The following is a 16,128-nucleotide window of genomic DNA, read 5'->3' as shown; positions in this document are numbered from 1 at the left end:
GACAGTACATATATTACATTGGTTATAATGTTACTTGGCCTTGAGTCCATTTTATGTTCATTTATTTTTTGAAAAGTCAGTTCATCCTGGTGTCACTCTCTCTGCAATATCCGCTTGAAGCTCACAAATCAGCATACTTGAGATCATATCATATCCAGAGAACATATCAGTTTACTGAATGTTACTATAAGGCAGTCATTATAGAGGAATTACACTTAAAGTCAACCCTTCCATTAAACAATGAAACCAGATGTTGACATGTATCTCGATAAGCACCGTCACTTAAAAAGTGGTGGGATTCACTGTAAATGTTACAATGTATGCATATTTTGTGAACATTTCCCTTGTAGATCCAATTCATTACTAAATACGTACTTTTATACTTCACAATACATGTTTGAAAAAAGAAAATAGTTTATCTTTAAATGTATTCCTTTTAATAAAATAAAAGAATACACATGTTCAAGCATGACTAAGGATAAACTGAAGCACCACAAAGCAATCGCAATGCACATCAAAGTAAGGAGTGAGTCATTTTTATGGCTGGCCAGCTCTGAAGAATGATGTTGCTAAATCAAGACAAGTAGAAGGTGATTGTGAGAGTGACACAGCAATCTTACAGTGTGTATACATAAAGCATAATCCTTAATAATCAGTGAAGTTGTTTTATCCTTTTTTCACAATCAGAAACTAATACTCTGCTGCTTTCCGGCGACCTAGGTGTGGTTTTAATAGATTTGAAAGACAGTGCTCAAAACCTTGGTTGACAACATTGTCCTTATTGTACATCACACACAGCCACAAACTGATTGACAGTAATTAGTTTCTACCTTTCTATCTTTCCTGTTTAGCATTGCAGCAGAGTATCAAGCACAATGATTAAAACTATGACTGCATTCTGAACTGAGCATCAGAACGGTGAGGAAAGGTTATTTAAGTGACTTTGAACTTGGCATGGTGAGTATATGAAAAACATATGTCTTATAAACTTATATTATAAACTACCATACACAATCATCTGCAGGGTTTAAAGTGAATGGTCTGAAAAAGCGTCAGTGGCAGTTTCCACAGCGAAAATGCTTTAGGTGATGCTAGAGGTCTGAGGAGAATGGCCAGATAGGTTCATATGAAGAAATGCAACAGTAATCTGTCTGTTACATCATCTCTAAACAATCCACCTAGAACCCTAAAGACCGCACCGGATGTCAATCCTGAAACTATAGGTGTCCTGTTTACCTAACAAAGTGACAGGTGAGCATAAATCATGTATGTATTTACTTGGTTCATTTTACATGTTTGTAGTCCTGTTTCTTCGCACTCACAAATTAGAATGGGTTCACAGTGTGACATGCTGGCTGCTGTCCTTATAGGTTAAAGTCATAATGTTAGACAAAAAACGTATTATTGACACTAACCTGTCTAAGTGCATACATGTGAAAGCCTTACATTTAAGTTAAGATGACGTATAACAAACAAGTAAAAAACAAACAAAGGTGTGTCTCTTGTTTATTCTCTTTGACACTGACTGGATTAAAATGAGAAAATGTGTAAAATAAAATGTTCTAACTTGTCTTGCATTTTTGACATTAGCGTAAAGTGTATGTGTATAATAGTGTCAGTCCACATTCACAAAATTATACTTTGTTACTTATGTATTTGGTTCTATTTTTATGTTTGCATTGTATGTAAGGTGACCTTGAATGTCAAGAAAGGTGCCAACGAATAAAATCGTTACTATTATCATCATTATCATTCTTCTTCTTATTATAATTATTATTATTTTAATTATGAAAAATGAAATCATATCATATCATTGTGATTGCCCCGTTAATCAGGTGAACCATGAACCTTTGTTGTGGTCTTCCTCTTTTCCACCTGCGCGGCAGCTACACCATCAACATTTTTTGTCCAATATGGGTGTCACATTATCGTGTTAACTTCATCGTCCAACTTTACTGTTTCTGTATGTGACTTGCGTTTTTATAAAATCGATTTTTATGTGTTGGGCTTCTTGTACTTGAGTTGCTGGGGTTGGAAAACAATGGTCAGTCGCACCCTGAAGTGGACATTAACTGTCATTGTGTATGAAGGGCAGAGAGGAGACATGAAAATGGAGGAGCATGTGAGAGTTCTCGGCCCAATGAACGGGACATTTAAATTTCAAAAACACCCCGACAGCACCATTAATAAGGTGATATGCCTTCTGTGTAAGAAGGAGTTTGCTTACCACCGAAGCAGCTCAAGTTTAGCCTACCATGTCAATGCAAAGCACCCAGTCACAGCTAATGTTAGCAATTTAGCAAGCCATAGCAAAGCTCTTAAACTGGAAGAGAAAACCCTGCGTATGAACAAGTCTGCGACCGTCAGGCTACTTTATATGGACCTGATGTTTTATTTTTAATTTGTATTTTCCAATTATTTGAAAATAAATAAATAAAAATTGTATTTGGAGTTTGACAAAAGAACACAGCGGAATGCAAATAGCTGCATCTGTTCAAGTTTGTCAAAACAATAAATGACTTTATAAAGCCCCTTTTTGTTATCAATCTTTTGATCTGCCACAATAATATAATAATACATTTAAATGAAAATACCTCAAGTTGAGGATTTTTGTAAGTAATTTTTAGGTGAGATTAAAAAAGAGATCAATTAATGACAGATCATAATTAATTAATCGCTCAATTTTTCTAATCTCTTGACAGCACTAAATATAACCAAAGTATTCCTCTTCTCTCCAAAGTATGCCTCCACTTCTCCAGGCTCTCTTCCACATGTCCCCTATACTCTCACTACAGATTACAATATCATCTGCAAACAGCATAGTCCACGGATGCTCTTGCCTCACCTCATCTGTCAACCTGCATATCACCACTGCGAACAAGAAGAGGCTCAGAGATGATCCCTGATTAAATGCCACCTTCACCTTGAACACATCTGTCACGCCAACGGCACACCTCATCGCTGTCTCACTGTCATCATACATATACTGCACCACCCTCACATACTTCTCTGCCACTCCCGACTTCCTCATAAAATACAACAGACATCTCTTGGCACCTGATCAAGTTCATGGTGTTCTTCTGGCCTTCTCCAGCTGCACTCTAAAAGCATCTGTGGTAGTCTTTCTTGGCATGAACCCATACTGCTGCTCACTGATCTTCACTTCTTTCCTTAACCTGCATATCACTCTTGTTCTTGAAAATTGCAATTAACATTAATACATCTCTTTAAAAGTTTAAAAACAAAAAGCATTATTAATAAAACAACAAAAGCATCTGAGTAAATAATGATTGACCACAGCTCAAAATAGCGTACTTCATTTCTTTAATTTAAATTTAAATTTAAATTTAAAAACAAAGGAAAAAAAAAAGACATGAGCAGTCAGGGAATTCATGCATACTGATTTCCAGGAAAGCTCAGGCTGACAGCATCTCTCCAGAGTCACATTTCTCTTTCTTTATTTAAAAATAGTTTATTATTATCACATACACATCCATTCAACCCTCTTCTTCTTTGCTGATGGTGTTTGTGTCAGTCATATAACCCACGGCACAAGACAACTGAAAACTGTGCAGTGTGTTTAAACACCAATCACAAACACCTACACCTGGCAGGTGATGCCAACACAGCTCCATTAACAACACACTCATTAGTCTGTTCAAGTATCTGAGAATCACAGTAGTTGTCGTCACCATAAACTGGACTGTCACATAATCCAGTGTCATTTTTTCTCAGTCACACATGTCACAGATTAATTTTAACACTGAGATTGTGTTTAAACTTTTCATACATTTGCCATAGAAAAGGGCTAATGAGATCCCAACTTTTGGCCCCAAATGGAAATTTCTTTGACTAAAAATAATGACATGGACACCTATTATGCACAGATTGTCTCTATCATAAACATTGTCTGACATGAATGATGTGAAAAATACTAAACTACAAACATTGAGAATAGCAACATGTGTATCAGTTGCACTGGCTTTAATTACCTTTAAATCAACAGATTTTTTTGTCAACTTTTTTTATAGGAACATGTTCCCATGCATTTTGCTAATCAAAAGAAAGTTAAATTAAATGTAGTCCCAATGAATTAACTGTTGGTACAGTTGAGAACCAAGTAAAGCTGGAGACCTTTGGACATGTAAAATACAGAATTCTAATAAATGAAACCCTTATATACTGACTGGTGCAGATGAAACTGAACTGGCTCTGGACTCTCGTGTTTTCCTTGTGGGTATGGTGACGACACAGCATGAAATGCCAACTGTAGCTTCCGGCAATTCATCGTCCTCAGTCCATTCATTGAGGTCAGGGTTGAAAACCTGAATGCATTTCTTGTACTTCTTCTCTCCCTCATTCCAGCCTCCAAGGAGATAGACCTTGTTGTTCAAATTGGAAATGCCAGCTGTGCTCACCCCTGTGTGAAGAGGCGTGCAGTAGCTCCACTGCCCACTGTGAGGGTTGTAAGATTCAACGACGAGGACATCCACCCTCTCCCCACGACCTCCCAACTGACTACCACCCATGACATAGGCTCGGTCTCCCACAGTGGCAGCGCAGTGCCATCCTCGAGGTGTGCTGAGACTGTTCTTATCCTGCCAGGTGTCAGTGGACGGGTCATACGAGCACACAGCCCTGGAGTAGGCGTTGTTGATGTAACCTCCAGATACAAGGATCTTGCCATCGATGACGGAGCTGCCATGGCAGCAGCGTGGCACCTCCATAGGAGCTTTCATCTGCCACTGGTTGGAGGAAGGCACATAACACTCCACAGAGGCCTGAACACCATCAGCATTCCTTCCACCAATGGCAAACAAGAGGCCATTGAAAGTGTTGAGGCTGAAGTGGGTGCGCCTCTGGATCATGTTGTTCAAGTGAATCCAGGTATTGAAGCGGGGATCATATCTGAAAAATAACAAAAAACCATCAAAGGGGAATTAAGGTTATTTTGTGGTTGTACAGAAAACAATATGATAAAATTCTAATTTTAAATCAATCAGCTCTTACCTGCAGAAATTGCTAACAGCATGTTTAGCCTGGTTTCTTGCATCATTCTGGTCCTCGCCACCTGCCACATAGAGGAAGCCATCCAAGACTGCCACACACTGATTAAAGCTCTTTGCTGGCATTTCTGTCAACTTGTTCCAAACGTTATCTACGTCTCTGTAGAGGACATCTTTGCTGAGAGATTTCTCTGTCAGGGCAGGACGTCCACCAACTGTGAGAAGCACCTTGAGGCCACCACGTACCTTTGTTCTGCGTGACTGGAGGATGTTCTGTTGGTATGGCAGCAGATGGTAATTCATGGCATCAACAAGGAGACGGTGGCACTCAGAGTCTTGCATCATCCTGGGCACGCTCTGGACATGACTCACCAGGTCCTGGGCAGTGATAGTGCCAAAGCGGATGAGGGTTAGGAGGTCGGCTGCGTACTTCAGCCTCTTCTCATCAAAGTCCAACCACTTCATGGCAATCTGGAAGGCGGTGATCTCTGAGGGGAGCTGCAGGGAATCATCTGAGAGGAACTCACTGATCTGCTCATAGGTGAGCTTCAGGAACTGCTCCATTTCTGAAAACTCAATGAAATTCTCCCTCATGAACTTCTGAGCTGCCTCCTTGGTTTCTTTAAGACTGTAGGCGTCGGCAATATTGGCTACATACATGCAATTCTCCACGCTGAGCTCCTGCATGAGGAAATCACTGCACATCTTCACCAAGGTGCCAATCTGGAGCAGCATAGCCGCAGCAATAGTGCTGCCAATACTGTACAGTGACAGGGTCAGCTTTCCGGAATAGGCGTAGGTGATGGCAGTGGCGAGGCCAACAGGTGAAAGGTCGTTCAGCTCAATCTTTTGAAGTGTTGAATCCTTCTTCAAGATGTTACGAATGTACTCACTGCAGGAGGCCATGACAACCTTGTGGACATCAAATGACTTTGACTTGGTGGAGACCGTTAGATCGCAGAGGAAGCTCTCATGTCTCATGCTGCTTAAACCTTCCAGAAGATTAGGGGCATACGCCGAATCATTAACTTCGGTTGAAATGCAGCTAAAGCCATTTCCTCCTTCTAACAGAGCATTTAACCCATTGATCTTGTTGGCGGGACTGTCCTCAACCATTATGGTCATTTCATTTATGTCTCCTTTACTTTTTTTGGTCGCCTTGTTCTTTTTAGGTGCCATGGCTGAAGCAGCAGAACACAGCCCACACCTGAACATAAGACAAAACAACAAAACAACATGCAATATTTGTCAGGAAAGCATTGTAAAGTCTGCTTTACATTTACAATTATTCTGGCAAAGGATGGGCAAAATTGAATTTGCTCTTCTAGTCAAACCATCAGTGATGTGGCTGAAAGTGTGCTGTGGGTCTGACACATTCACATGAGATTTGCATCAAAATATCATGTATTTCTGAAATATTTGTCATTATTTAATGTGCAGATACATACATTTACCCTCTTTTGAATTCCTGTTAGCCTCCTTCTTACATACTTATTGTTTACCCCAAGCTGAACAACAATATAAAAATCACTGCTCATTTAAATGATTGGTTTTACAGAGGAAAGTTCTTTGGTTTTAGAGTTAGTGAAATGTATTCAGACACTGGTAGACGCTGACACCTATGAAAACATGTTTGCTACTAGGTGATGCTGGAGTGAGAGAGTGAGTGGGTCAACATGTCTGTCTTTGCATCTGTCACAATTTATCAGCAGTATGTCCAGGAATAGCATCGCTGGACGGCTCTGCCATGACGTTCCTTTTATAGACTTTGAGACATGAGCACTGAGCAACAGGCCTCATGTCCTCTGAGTGTGTAGGTTCATATTGGGGGAAACATTTTTTGCCCCTTTTTCTTTGTTTAATTTAACAATGTCAGGCTTCTCCTGCATATGTACAAAAATACTTCTCCATGACAAAAACACTCTTTAATAGCCACTCCATATTGTTAACCCACAACACTGGCAAAACTGCAGGCTACTGTCATTGTGGCTATTTTTTAAAGGCTATTGTTTTTACAATAATGCCAACATATTTAGACAACTTTCTTGCTTTTGAAGTAGGTAAGAAAAGAGTTTAAAATAAAGCATGGGAAAACTCCACTTACTTGACTTGAAGTTAAGGCTGGTGAAGAAGGAACTTGCGCCTCCAGTTACTGGAGCAGGAGAGAGAGACCAGTAATCACCCCTGCTGAAAGAGACATGCAGTTAACTCCTCCTCTAGGGGAGCAAGTGCCAATCAGGTATTGTGCAAAGCATATGGCAGAGGGCAGGGACCATACACCCCCAACATATAGTGTCCCACAATAGTTTCCAGTCAGTTGATGTGAACAGTCTCCTGAGGCATAGACCTAAGTGGGATGTCCCATGAAGATTACATTGTCAAGAAAAAATTATTAGCTCTTACATGTGTTAAGACCATCTTATTTTCCTTTAGAAATGAATATAAGTAAAACATTCCCAGCTGTATATATGGGCACATTTGTACAGATGATTCAAAGTGAAACACTTCATTACAAGTTCATTTAATTATGTTAACCTTAGAGTAAATTTACATTACTGACATCTTCCCCTTCAGAAGGCAAATTGTTATTGGGTTATATACATTCATTGGTACACATATGTACACTGTACACCATGGCAACAACTCAGTGCATTAAAATATGTAGACATGGTCAAGGTGACCTGCTGATGTTCAAATGTTGTACATCAGAATGGGGAAGAAAAGTGATTGAGGTGTCTTTGAATATGGCATGGTTGTTGTTGAGTTTATCATAAATTGCTGATCTAATGGGACTTAGAATAGAAAATGTCCAGTGACCCACAGTTCTGTGGGTGAACATGCCTTATCCACGCCAGAGGTTAGAGGTGACCGGCCAGACCGGTTTATAATGATGAAAAGGCAACAGTTAAATATAAAAAAAACTCCAAACAAACACTTGTAACAACCAAAGTATGTAGAGGACCATCTTTGAACACATGTCAAACCTTGAAGCAGGTGGGCTTCAGCAGCAGCAAAACACACCAGGTGCCACTCCTGCCACTTTAGTAGACGTCCCTTGTGCTACATAAAATGGCTGGTTGGTGTCTTCTTCTAATTCTTGAGAAATTAGGATCAGCACAAGAGCTTCTGTTTGTTGATATTCCATCTATGATATGTTTTCATTTTTAGTTGAACTCAAATTTTTCTTTCTCTGAAGCCCACCATGAGACCGCTGCCTCAATTTGAGAACCTCTTTCTCTTTGCTTTGAGGAAGCATACACATGTATCCACTACATCTGTTAATATTAGATTATGCTGTCTTTGTGGATATGTTGATAGAATGTAAGATAGAAACATGACAAGCACATCTAATTATAGAACATTTAGAAGTGTGCTCAATCAATTCTTCTTTCTTCTTCTTTCTTTCTTTCTTTCTTTCTTCCTTACAGTCTTCCTGAATCTCAGGAAGAACTTGTCGTACTCAAAACGTCACTAGTAATAAAATCCGTTGTGTGCAGATCATGTGTTAGTCAGTAAAGGCTGAATATAAATGGTCTTATTTCTTTCTGAAAGCACATGTTTATATTTCTATTGCTAATACTGTGATTTAAAGAAGATTTTAGTAACGCTTTCTGATTTGGATTAATTCAAGGTGGCAGTAGCCCCTCATGAGGCTGCTGTGATTCCAGGGTCAATTTCTAAGAGGTAATTATTTCCCATTCATGTTTAGTTTTTCATTTAAACACAGCAACATTATGCTCACAGGCCCATATTATTATTATTTTTTTTAATTCGTCATCATTCACCCCCTGCTCGTGTTCAATATGTTTACTATGAATGGTGACATAATCATCCCTGTCTCCGGTTACGCCCCATTATAATAGTGTCATCAATGGGCGCGCGCTGCCCGGTGTGTGTAGACGGTTTGGCACGTGAGTCACCACGATGGCCAACAGTTCTGATGTGGTCAAGAAAGTCATGCGGTTCAAACTCCAGCTCACAGACACTACGGCTGAGTCTGCTACGGTAGATACACGGCGGGTGGGAAGCCATGCAGCCTCTGGATTGTTTGATAATTATACAGGTTTAATCTCATCGCTGATTGTTTAGATTTGCCACCTGTGTGTGGGGGTGCGCGCGTGCGTAATGATACAAACAACTCTCTATCGGAAGGGACTCTATAGCTTTTACAGTTGTTATTAGTTGGTGTCGTTTTTAGACAGACAAAAAGTTTGCACCTCACATTTGGACTGCACCTCACTGTGGGGGTCAGGCTGTTTGAATAGGGGAGGGACTTAGCTGCTAAAATTGTCTGCTCCTCTCCAGTTGTTCAACTTGTGGCTGTCCATCATCCACACAGGCTGTGACGCTGTAATTTAAGCCACGTGTTTATATTTTTTGTTGTAAGTGTGTGCCTTTAAACTGGCCCAAAGTATTTAGAGATTTAGTGAAAATGTTTAGAACATTTTAGAACACACACTTCCTGTGTGCATATACAGTGAGATTTAAGCAGCTGTCCATTTATAGTTTGCAGTAAATGGAGCAGCCTAAGTGGGTGTCTGAAGTTTCCATTAATAGCTTCTGCTTTGAATGCACAATCAGCAACTGTGCTGATCCAAAACCAGGACCGCCATATTTGGTTAGTCAGGTTTTCTTCTCTTTAGTTCACATTCAAGCAGCATTCAGTGTGTGTGCACACGACAAAACTAAATCCATCCATACAAGATGCTTGGCCAAATAATGCTATTGTTAGATCATTTAATCCCTGTTGATGTGCTCCTTCCTTTCTCTGTAGGTTCTCAAGGTCTTACAGAAACTCAAGGATTTGGATATCACCGTAGACATTCTTGCTGTAAGTCTGTTGCATTTAGTGTTGATACATTTTTCTTGGGCATTATGCATATCTTTAATTAAAATCTATGACATTAACACGTTTCTGTGTGTATAGGAAACTGGGATAGGCAAAACGGTAAACTCTCTGCGCAGACACAAACTAGCTGGAGAATTTGCCAAAACGTTAGTTAGGGGTTGGAAAAAACTTCTTTCTAAGGAGGGCACAAGGTGATGTTGATGTTTATTTAACTTTTTAGTCAAATGTTTAGTCGATTGTGTGCATGTTTGACTAAATTAAGTCATGTTTCCCGCTTGATGCAGCCTCACAGAAGATGGAGCTCTGTCAGAGACTATGTCTGTTAAAGACAAACAGGACAGCACAGACTGTCCAAATGCTGCTGGTTTCACAACAGAGGATTTAAACAATAACTGGTCAACATGTCACAGTGAGAGTCAGGATTTCTCAGATGAGACCCACTCCAAAACTGGAACTATGAAAGATGATACAGAGAGACGGGGATGTAAAGAGAAAGATGGAAAAAGTAAGGGAAATCGAGATAAAATTCAACAAGAGACCCAGAATAACTTTCAGAATGATGTCATACAAAAGAAAACCGCTAAGGACGAAATGGATGGTTCACACGCTCCAAAAAAGACAAATTGTTGGAGTGAAAAAAAATTGGGAGATGACAACATTTTATGTAAAAACAAAAAGTTAGAGGACCTGCATCAGAGATCCAGGTCTGATTCTGGGGAAAACTTGAAAATCAACTTTGGATCAGAAAAAGAGTCAAGTAAGAAATCAAGGCCATTGAAAGACTCATCAAAAGAAGACAAAGAATCTTTTTTATTTACATGCAACGACAAATATTCAAAAACATTAAAACTGGACAATTTTGGAGACGAGAAATCCTCAGGAATATCGAGGAGCTCAGAGGTCCAGAAGAAAAAAAGGAAGAAAATGAGTAAAGAGAGGCACGGTGCTCTCAAACAGTCTGAAAATGAGGAGCTTTCACAGCACAAAAACAAAATGGCCAAAATGAAACGCAGAGACAAGGAGAGGGACGGTGACAGAGAGGAACCCTCCAAGTCTTTTGAGTCGTGTTTGAACTATGATGTTAATGCCCGCAAGAGAAAAAAACAGTGTGGAGCAAAGAAAACTTCCAAAAAATTCAAGACTGTTGTGAAAGAGGGAACAAGAAAAGATCCTGACATGGAACCTTCCAAGTTGCCTGTGTTGTCTATAAATGCCAGCCCTCCAAACCAGGTATTTTTGAAAATTATTTTGAAAGTGTTACTTTTAAACACATCTATATTAACTACTAATCTTTTTATGTTTCAGAAATCTGTAATGGACCTGATGAGCATTTCTTTACCCGCCATTCTGCCTGAATGTGAAAAGCAATCCACTGCATTGTACTTTGATAGGAAAGGTGTCATATATATCAATATATATATATGCATGTGTATTTTCTATATTTGTTACTTTTTGACCCCCCTGTCTTTTGTCTTAAAGTTGAGAAAGACATGGACTTCTATGACGTCTCCGATGAGTCTGCCGTCTTCACTGGTCAGAGACTTAACAAGAAGATGCAAGTTTACTCTGGGGCCAAAATGGTCTTCCTCCCAACCATGTTGAGCTTGTACCAGCAGTGTATCCGCACACTCCAGAACAACATTAACTGTGAGTCACGGTCAAAGAAGTTATTTCATGTGCCGCTGTGACGTCTCTGTCAGTACGTTGGATTTTTAAGTGTAGGGATTTTTTCCTCTCAGTGCTGTATGAAACAGGTGGAGTCCCATTTGAAATCCTGGAGCCAGTGTTGGAGAGGTGTATGCCGGAGCAGCTGCTACGCATTGAAGAATGCAACCCAGTAAGAATGTGACACATGAGTATATTCAGGACAGACGTACACTTTGTGGCCAATTTATTAGGTACACTTGCTGAGCACTGGGGCTTACCCTTCTGAGGACTGGAGGCTCACTGTCTGGATAGATATGAACAAATCCACTGTTCAGATAATTGAACAGTTAAAGTTAAAAGAGTTAAAAAAAGGATGTGATGTGGCCGTGATGTAGTCGTCAACCAGATGATGTTAGCGTTTGTCGTGTATCTTGGTTGCTGATTCGTTTCATATGCTGCAATTGAATTTGATTTTGTGCTTTTCACCAAGGTGGTTTGCTTATAATCTTTTATAACATACAAAACTGATATGGAGTATACAAGCTACAGTTTAGTTAAGTTTTACCTTCTAATATGCATCACAGAGTTCTTGTCTGGCGTCAATCTAACAAAAACACAATTATCACCTAACGGTGTAAGTGAGAACATTTACTCTCACTGAAGGAATAATTGCAATCCCTACTGTATAGCTTGATTGTTTTCTGCTTGAATATAGATTATTGATTATTTTGCTGATGATTGTTTGATTATTGTGCCAAAATGCCTCCGTTCCCTCCGCTACGTTGTCTTCTACTTATCCGGGTCTGGGTCGTGGGGGCAGCAGCTTTAGCAATGAAGCCCAGACCAACCTCTCCCCAGCCACTTCTGCCTGCTCCTCCCAGGGAGGGGATTACAAGGCGTTCCCAGGCCAGCCGCGAGTCATAATCCCTTCAGCACGTCCTGGGTTGGCCCCGAGGTCTCCTTCCGGAAGGACATGCCCAAAACACCTCCCCAGGGAGGCATCCTTACCAGATGCCTGAACCACCTCATGATGATAAAATACACAACTGAAGATGTGACCCTGGTATCTTCTAGTGCAGAACTATTCAATTAAAAACTCAGTTGGGCTGCATTTTCAAACCAAGAAATTTAGCTGGGCCAGACATTTTCTGCAGCCAGTAAGCAGCAGCTGATGACAAATTTAAAAACGTACAAAAAGTGCATTTAAAATAAATAAATAAAGAACTAGTAATAAAAAGATTTTCTGTCCTTGGCACACGTCAAAGTGTGAGAAAAAGTGCACAGTATTAGCTGCAACTATCTCAGGTGCAACTCGAGTGCATATATCAAAAAGGTGCACGCTATTAGCATTTGTTTCTCTTTGAAATAAGATAAACATAATGTCACGTACGACCCACAAACATCTCAAAGTGCCATTTACAGAATACAAAAGAACCAACACTGCTATCAAACCTCATCAGACTACTGTAGGAATTAACGTAGGAATCTTTGAGTGAGAGTGAAATGTGTTTCTCTCGTTATTTCTTCATTTCTGGTGCAAACACAGGCTGGGCCACTAGGAATTTAGTTATGGGCCGCATTTGGCCCATGGGCCGCCATTTGAATAGACTTTAGTCTGTTGAATATCAGAAAACCCGGACATCTTCATGTTTCTATGATATACAATAGAGAAATTCAAAAATGCTCTTTGTAAGCAGGACTTAGCTAGCTTTCTTTCATCCAAGTTCAAAAAGCTGTTGGATCGTTTATCTCCCTTTACGTATCACTTTTGTGTTCACTGCGTTGTTGACTACCTACTTGCTTTCTTGTTGTTAGATATTCGGCATACTAAAGTCCTTGCATCCACAGAAAAACAACACGCTGTGCATTTTTGTAATCTGAATATTGACTTTAACTGTCATATCTGGCACTCAGTCTGTAAAACATTAAAAACATTATCTTACTTTTCATGCTGTGCATCCTGAAATGACCCATAATGTACCAAAAATATGGCTGTTAAGAAGCAGGTTTACTTAAATTACCTTTCTACATTATTAAGCAACCACATGGATCACTAAAACACTTTGTGTGTTTATTTTGTTTGCCCAGTAACAAGTTTTTTTCCACAGATCTACATCGGAGTGACGGACCACTTGTGGGGTAAACACTGTCAGCGAGAATTCAAAGACTCCCAACTTCAGGAGTATGAATCGTGGAAAGAGATGTATATCAGACTCTCGGAGGAAAGGGAACGGAAACTCCAGAGATTGACAAAAAGTATCATTTCAGCACATTCTAATAAACCCAAAGGTGAGTCATACATTGCAGTGCAAACATGAAAATTACTCCCCATGAAGTTACGTTCTAAACTACAGACTATTCTTACATTCTATACTTTTTTTTTTTTTAAGGTCGGCAGGTGAAGATGGCATTTATTCACACTGTTGCCAAGCCACCAAGAGATGTGCGAATTCAGCAGGAAATCCATGGGACTGCTGTTCAGCAGCCTAATCAGCTCAGATACAGGTGGGATTTGGCGTCCTAAATGCAGAGAATGTTCTATACAGGGTTTGAGGTTGTTTACTGGCTACTTATACTTAAAAATATCAAGAGTAAAACCGTTTTTTTGTTTGCCTGGACTTAGCCAAACACGGAACTGGTTTTAGTTTGGTTACACGGCAGCTCGTTCTTATTAGACACATTTTACAGCTGTCATCACATGGATGAATAAAGAATGAAGAAGAGTCTGTCACTATATATGTCTCTGTGCTGTTTGATACAGCGTGAAACCGAAAGACATTGCATTGCGTCCAAGCTGCAATGAGCCCGGCAGGTCCAGCAGGTTCAGCAGCTCCAGTTCAGGCGGAGGAAATTCACAAGAGTCTCGCAAAAAAACAAGTGAGCTGATTGAACTGATGAACATTTTAACATTGATGAGATTCGAATAAGGATATAATTGTGCTTTATGTTCTTGCTCTCACAGGAGTGGCTCCAATGATGGCGAAGTCCTTAAAGGCATTTAAGAAACAGTTGGGACGCAGATAATTGTGCAATGTTGCTGTTTGAGAATGTGGGAAAAGTGCACAGTCATCTCTATAATAAGTCTGTGTTCTCCATCAATTGTTCTGTGTTGTTGTCTTCGTCGTAGGCTTATGTCATGTTTTGTTCCCCTCAATAACAATGAATTGTCTTCACTATTACTTCACAATTAAATCAGCAACTTCACATGATTTAGACGCTTCTTGTCTCTTAAGTCCCTGTGTGACAGTCAGTGGTAGTTTATTAAATGAGCTATTGCTCCCTCTAGAGGATGTCAGGAGAAATGTTATTTTCAGTGAACACATTTTTGCCACAAACTATTTCAGATAACGTAACACTTTTACACTAATGTATGGTATAACCTACCTCTTCTACCAGTACACACAGTGATACATACACATTAACTATTGCTCATAGTATATTTGATTAAATTGATGTTTTCATCTTTTTCTGTGTTGTGCCCTACATTTTGTTGACACCCACTCAAATGTCAACAAAGTGTCTCACATTGTGGGAGGAAAAGTTTTTGTTTTCTTTAGAATGTGTTTTATCGTGGAAGGTTATCTGCCACATGTCAAGGACTCTCACTGAGTGGAGGTTTTGAAACTGCTGCAGACTTTAGTGCCACCTGTGGCAAGATGCTTAGATTACACCCCTTGTTCGGCTTTTTTCATTTTAAAGGTACATTGTGTGTATTGTGTAATGAATGTTGCACCTGCGGAATATCCCTCACCTCACCTTTCTCTTCCCTTACACTTTATATAATAAAGTGATTTTACACTTATTTTCAATTTCTGCCAAATTAATACCCATTTTACTTAAATTTTACACACTTGACCTTTTAATAGTTTAAAACAATGCCACTATGCATCTCTGGAATCTCTGTAGAAGTGTATAACTTTGGAATTTGCGTTGCTAACCCTATCAAAGGGCTTAAAAAAGGGCTTTGACATCAGGGCTTAAAACCTTGCAAACCTTGGAGGCTGGTGGCAAAATAACCTGATGGTTAATGACACTATCCTACCACAAGAGGCCTCTGCAACAAAAGGTTGAGTTGACTTGAACATCCAACCTGGAAAGTGACACCAGTATGTCCTTTTTTAAATTTAGAAATTCAAATAGATTAACCTCCATCTAAGCTTATGACAACAGACCCAATTAAGCATTAAAGTAGTTATTCTTTTAACATTTTAGACAATACTTTCACAATTATTGGATCCATTCAGGGTCGACCCTATGCATGTTGGTGCCCTATGCGAGATTGGGATTCTACTCCTGGATTTTTAATCATTAAGTAAAGCTAAATAAAGGAAATTGGTGAAAATACTTTGTAGGGCAGGAGACCAAATATTCCTAAAAAGTGAACAAGGGTAAAAATATGTGTGAAGGTTCTTACTCACTACGCTCTACACTCTTGAGATAGAAATGCTGTAGATACGTAGACTTTTAATGTCATTCAAAATTATGCTCAAAGTACACGAGTAATAAAAACCTATATAACAATATTAAATGAGATTTTTCAAAGTAAATCTGACACTTTTTGGCAGAGTTATAAAAGAAAGTTTTCTCTTGGAAGGTTAATAATAGTTTAAGAAAATCCTGAATTTG

The 16,128-nt window shown here is 39.4% G+C and overlaps 2 protein-coding genes across 5 annotated transcripts; one reads left to right on the top strand and one right to left on the bottom strand.

Moving 5' to 3' along the window:
* Window positions 1-3,969: 3,969 nt before the first annotated feature.
* Window positions 3,970-7,180, bottom strand: klhl31 (kelch-like family member 31). The gene is made up of 3 exons (XM_044045066.1): window positions 7,111-7,180; window positions 5,011-6,213; window positions 3,970-4,908 (listed from the first exon to the last, which is right to left on the bottom strand). Exons 2-3 carry the CDS (start codon window positions 6,183-6,185, stop codon window positions 4,176-4,178), a joined length of 1,908 nt encoding a protein of 635 aa, XP_043901001.1. The 5' UTR covers window positions 6,186-6,213; window positions 7,111-7,180; the 3' UTR covers window positions 3,970-4,175.
* Window positions 7,181-8,906: 1,726 nt separating this feature from the next.
* Window positions 8,907-14,711, top strand: eloal (elongin A, like). 4 transcript variants are annotated; one of them, XM_044045310.1, is made up of 12 exons: window positions 8,953-9,011; window positions 9,513-9,624; window positions 9,781-9,837; window positions 9,934-10,046; window positions 10,140-11,085; window positions 11,161-11,251; window positions 11,335-11,502; window positions 11,595-11,692; window positions 13,611-13,791; window positions 13,893-14,007; window positions 14,264-14,379; window positions 14,465-14,711. In XM_044045310.1, exons 2-12 carry the CDS (start codon window positions 9,523-9,525, stop codon window positions 14,524-14,526), a joined length of 2,049 nt encoding a protein of 682 aa, XP_043901245.1. In that variant the 5' UTR covers window positions 8,953-9,011; window positions 9,513-9,522; the 3' UTR covers window positions 14,527-14,711. The 4 variants fall into 4 exon arrangements, with proteins under 4 accessions (XP_043901247.1, XP_043901245.1, XP_043901246.1 ...); XM_044045311.1 differs by lacking the exon at window positions 8,953-9,011 and adding an exon at window positions 9,332-9,388; XM_044045312.1 differs by lacking the exon at window positions 9,513-9,624 and having other exon boundaries at window positions 8,907-9,011.
* Window positions 14,712-16,128: the final 1,417 nt, after the last annotated feature.

The sequence above is a fragment of the Solea senegalensis genome, linkage group LG15 (genome assembly GCF_019176455.1).
Source record: "Solea senegalensis isolate Sse05_10M linkage group LG15, IFAPA_SoseM_1, whole genome shotgun sequence".
In the NCBI taxonomy this organism is placed as follows: domain Eukaryota; kingdom Metazoa; phylum Chordata; class Actinopteri; order Pleuronectiformes; family Soleidae; genus Solea; species Solea senegalensis.
Note: the sequence above shows the minus strand (reverse complement) of the source record. Positions and strands in the feature narration are given on the sequence as shown.

Bases quoted from the DNA above. Each gene is read 5' to 3' on its own strand.
- klhl31 (XM_044045066.1), bottom strand. From the start codon at position 6,185: ATGGCACCTAAAAAGAACAAGGCGACCAAAAAAAGTAAAGGAGACATA. The intron at 4,909-5,010 runs GTAAGAGCTGAT...GTTATTTTTCAG, and splicing joins GCTGTTAGCAATTTCTGCAG to ATATGATCCCCGCTTCAATA.
- eloal (XM_044045310.1), top strand. From the start codon at position 9,523: ATGGAGCAGCCTAAGTGGGTGTCTGAAGTTTCCATTAATAGCTTCTGC. The intron at 14,008-14,263 runs GTGGGATTTGGC...TGTTTGATACAG, and splicing joins CCTAATCAGCTCAGATACAG to CGTGAAACCGAAAGACATTG. The intron at 14,380-14,464 runs GTGAGCTGATTG...TTGCTCTCACAG, and splicing joins AGAGTCTCGCAAAAAAACAA to GAGTGGCTCCAATGATGGCG.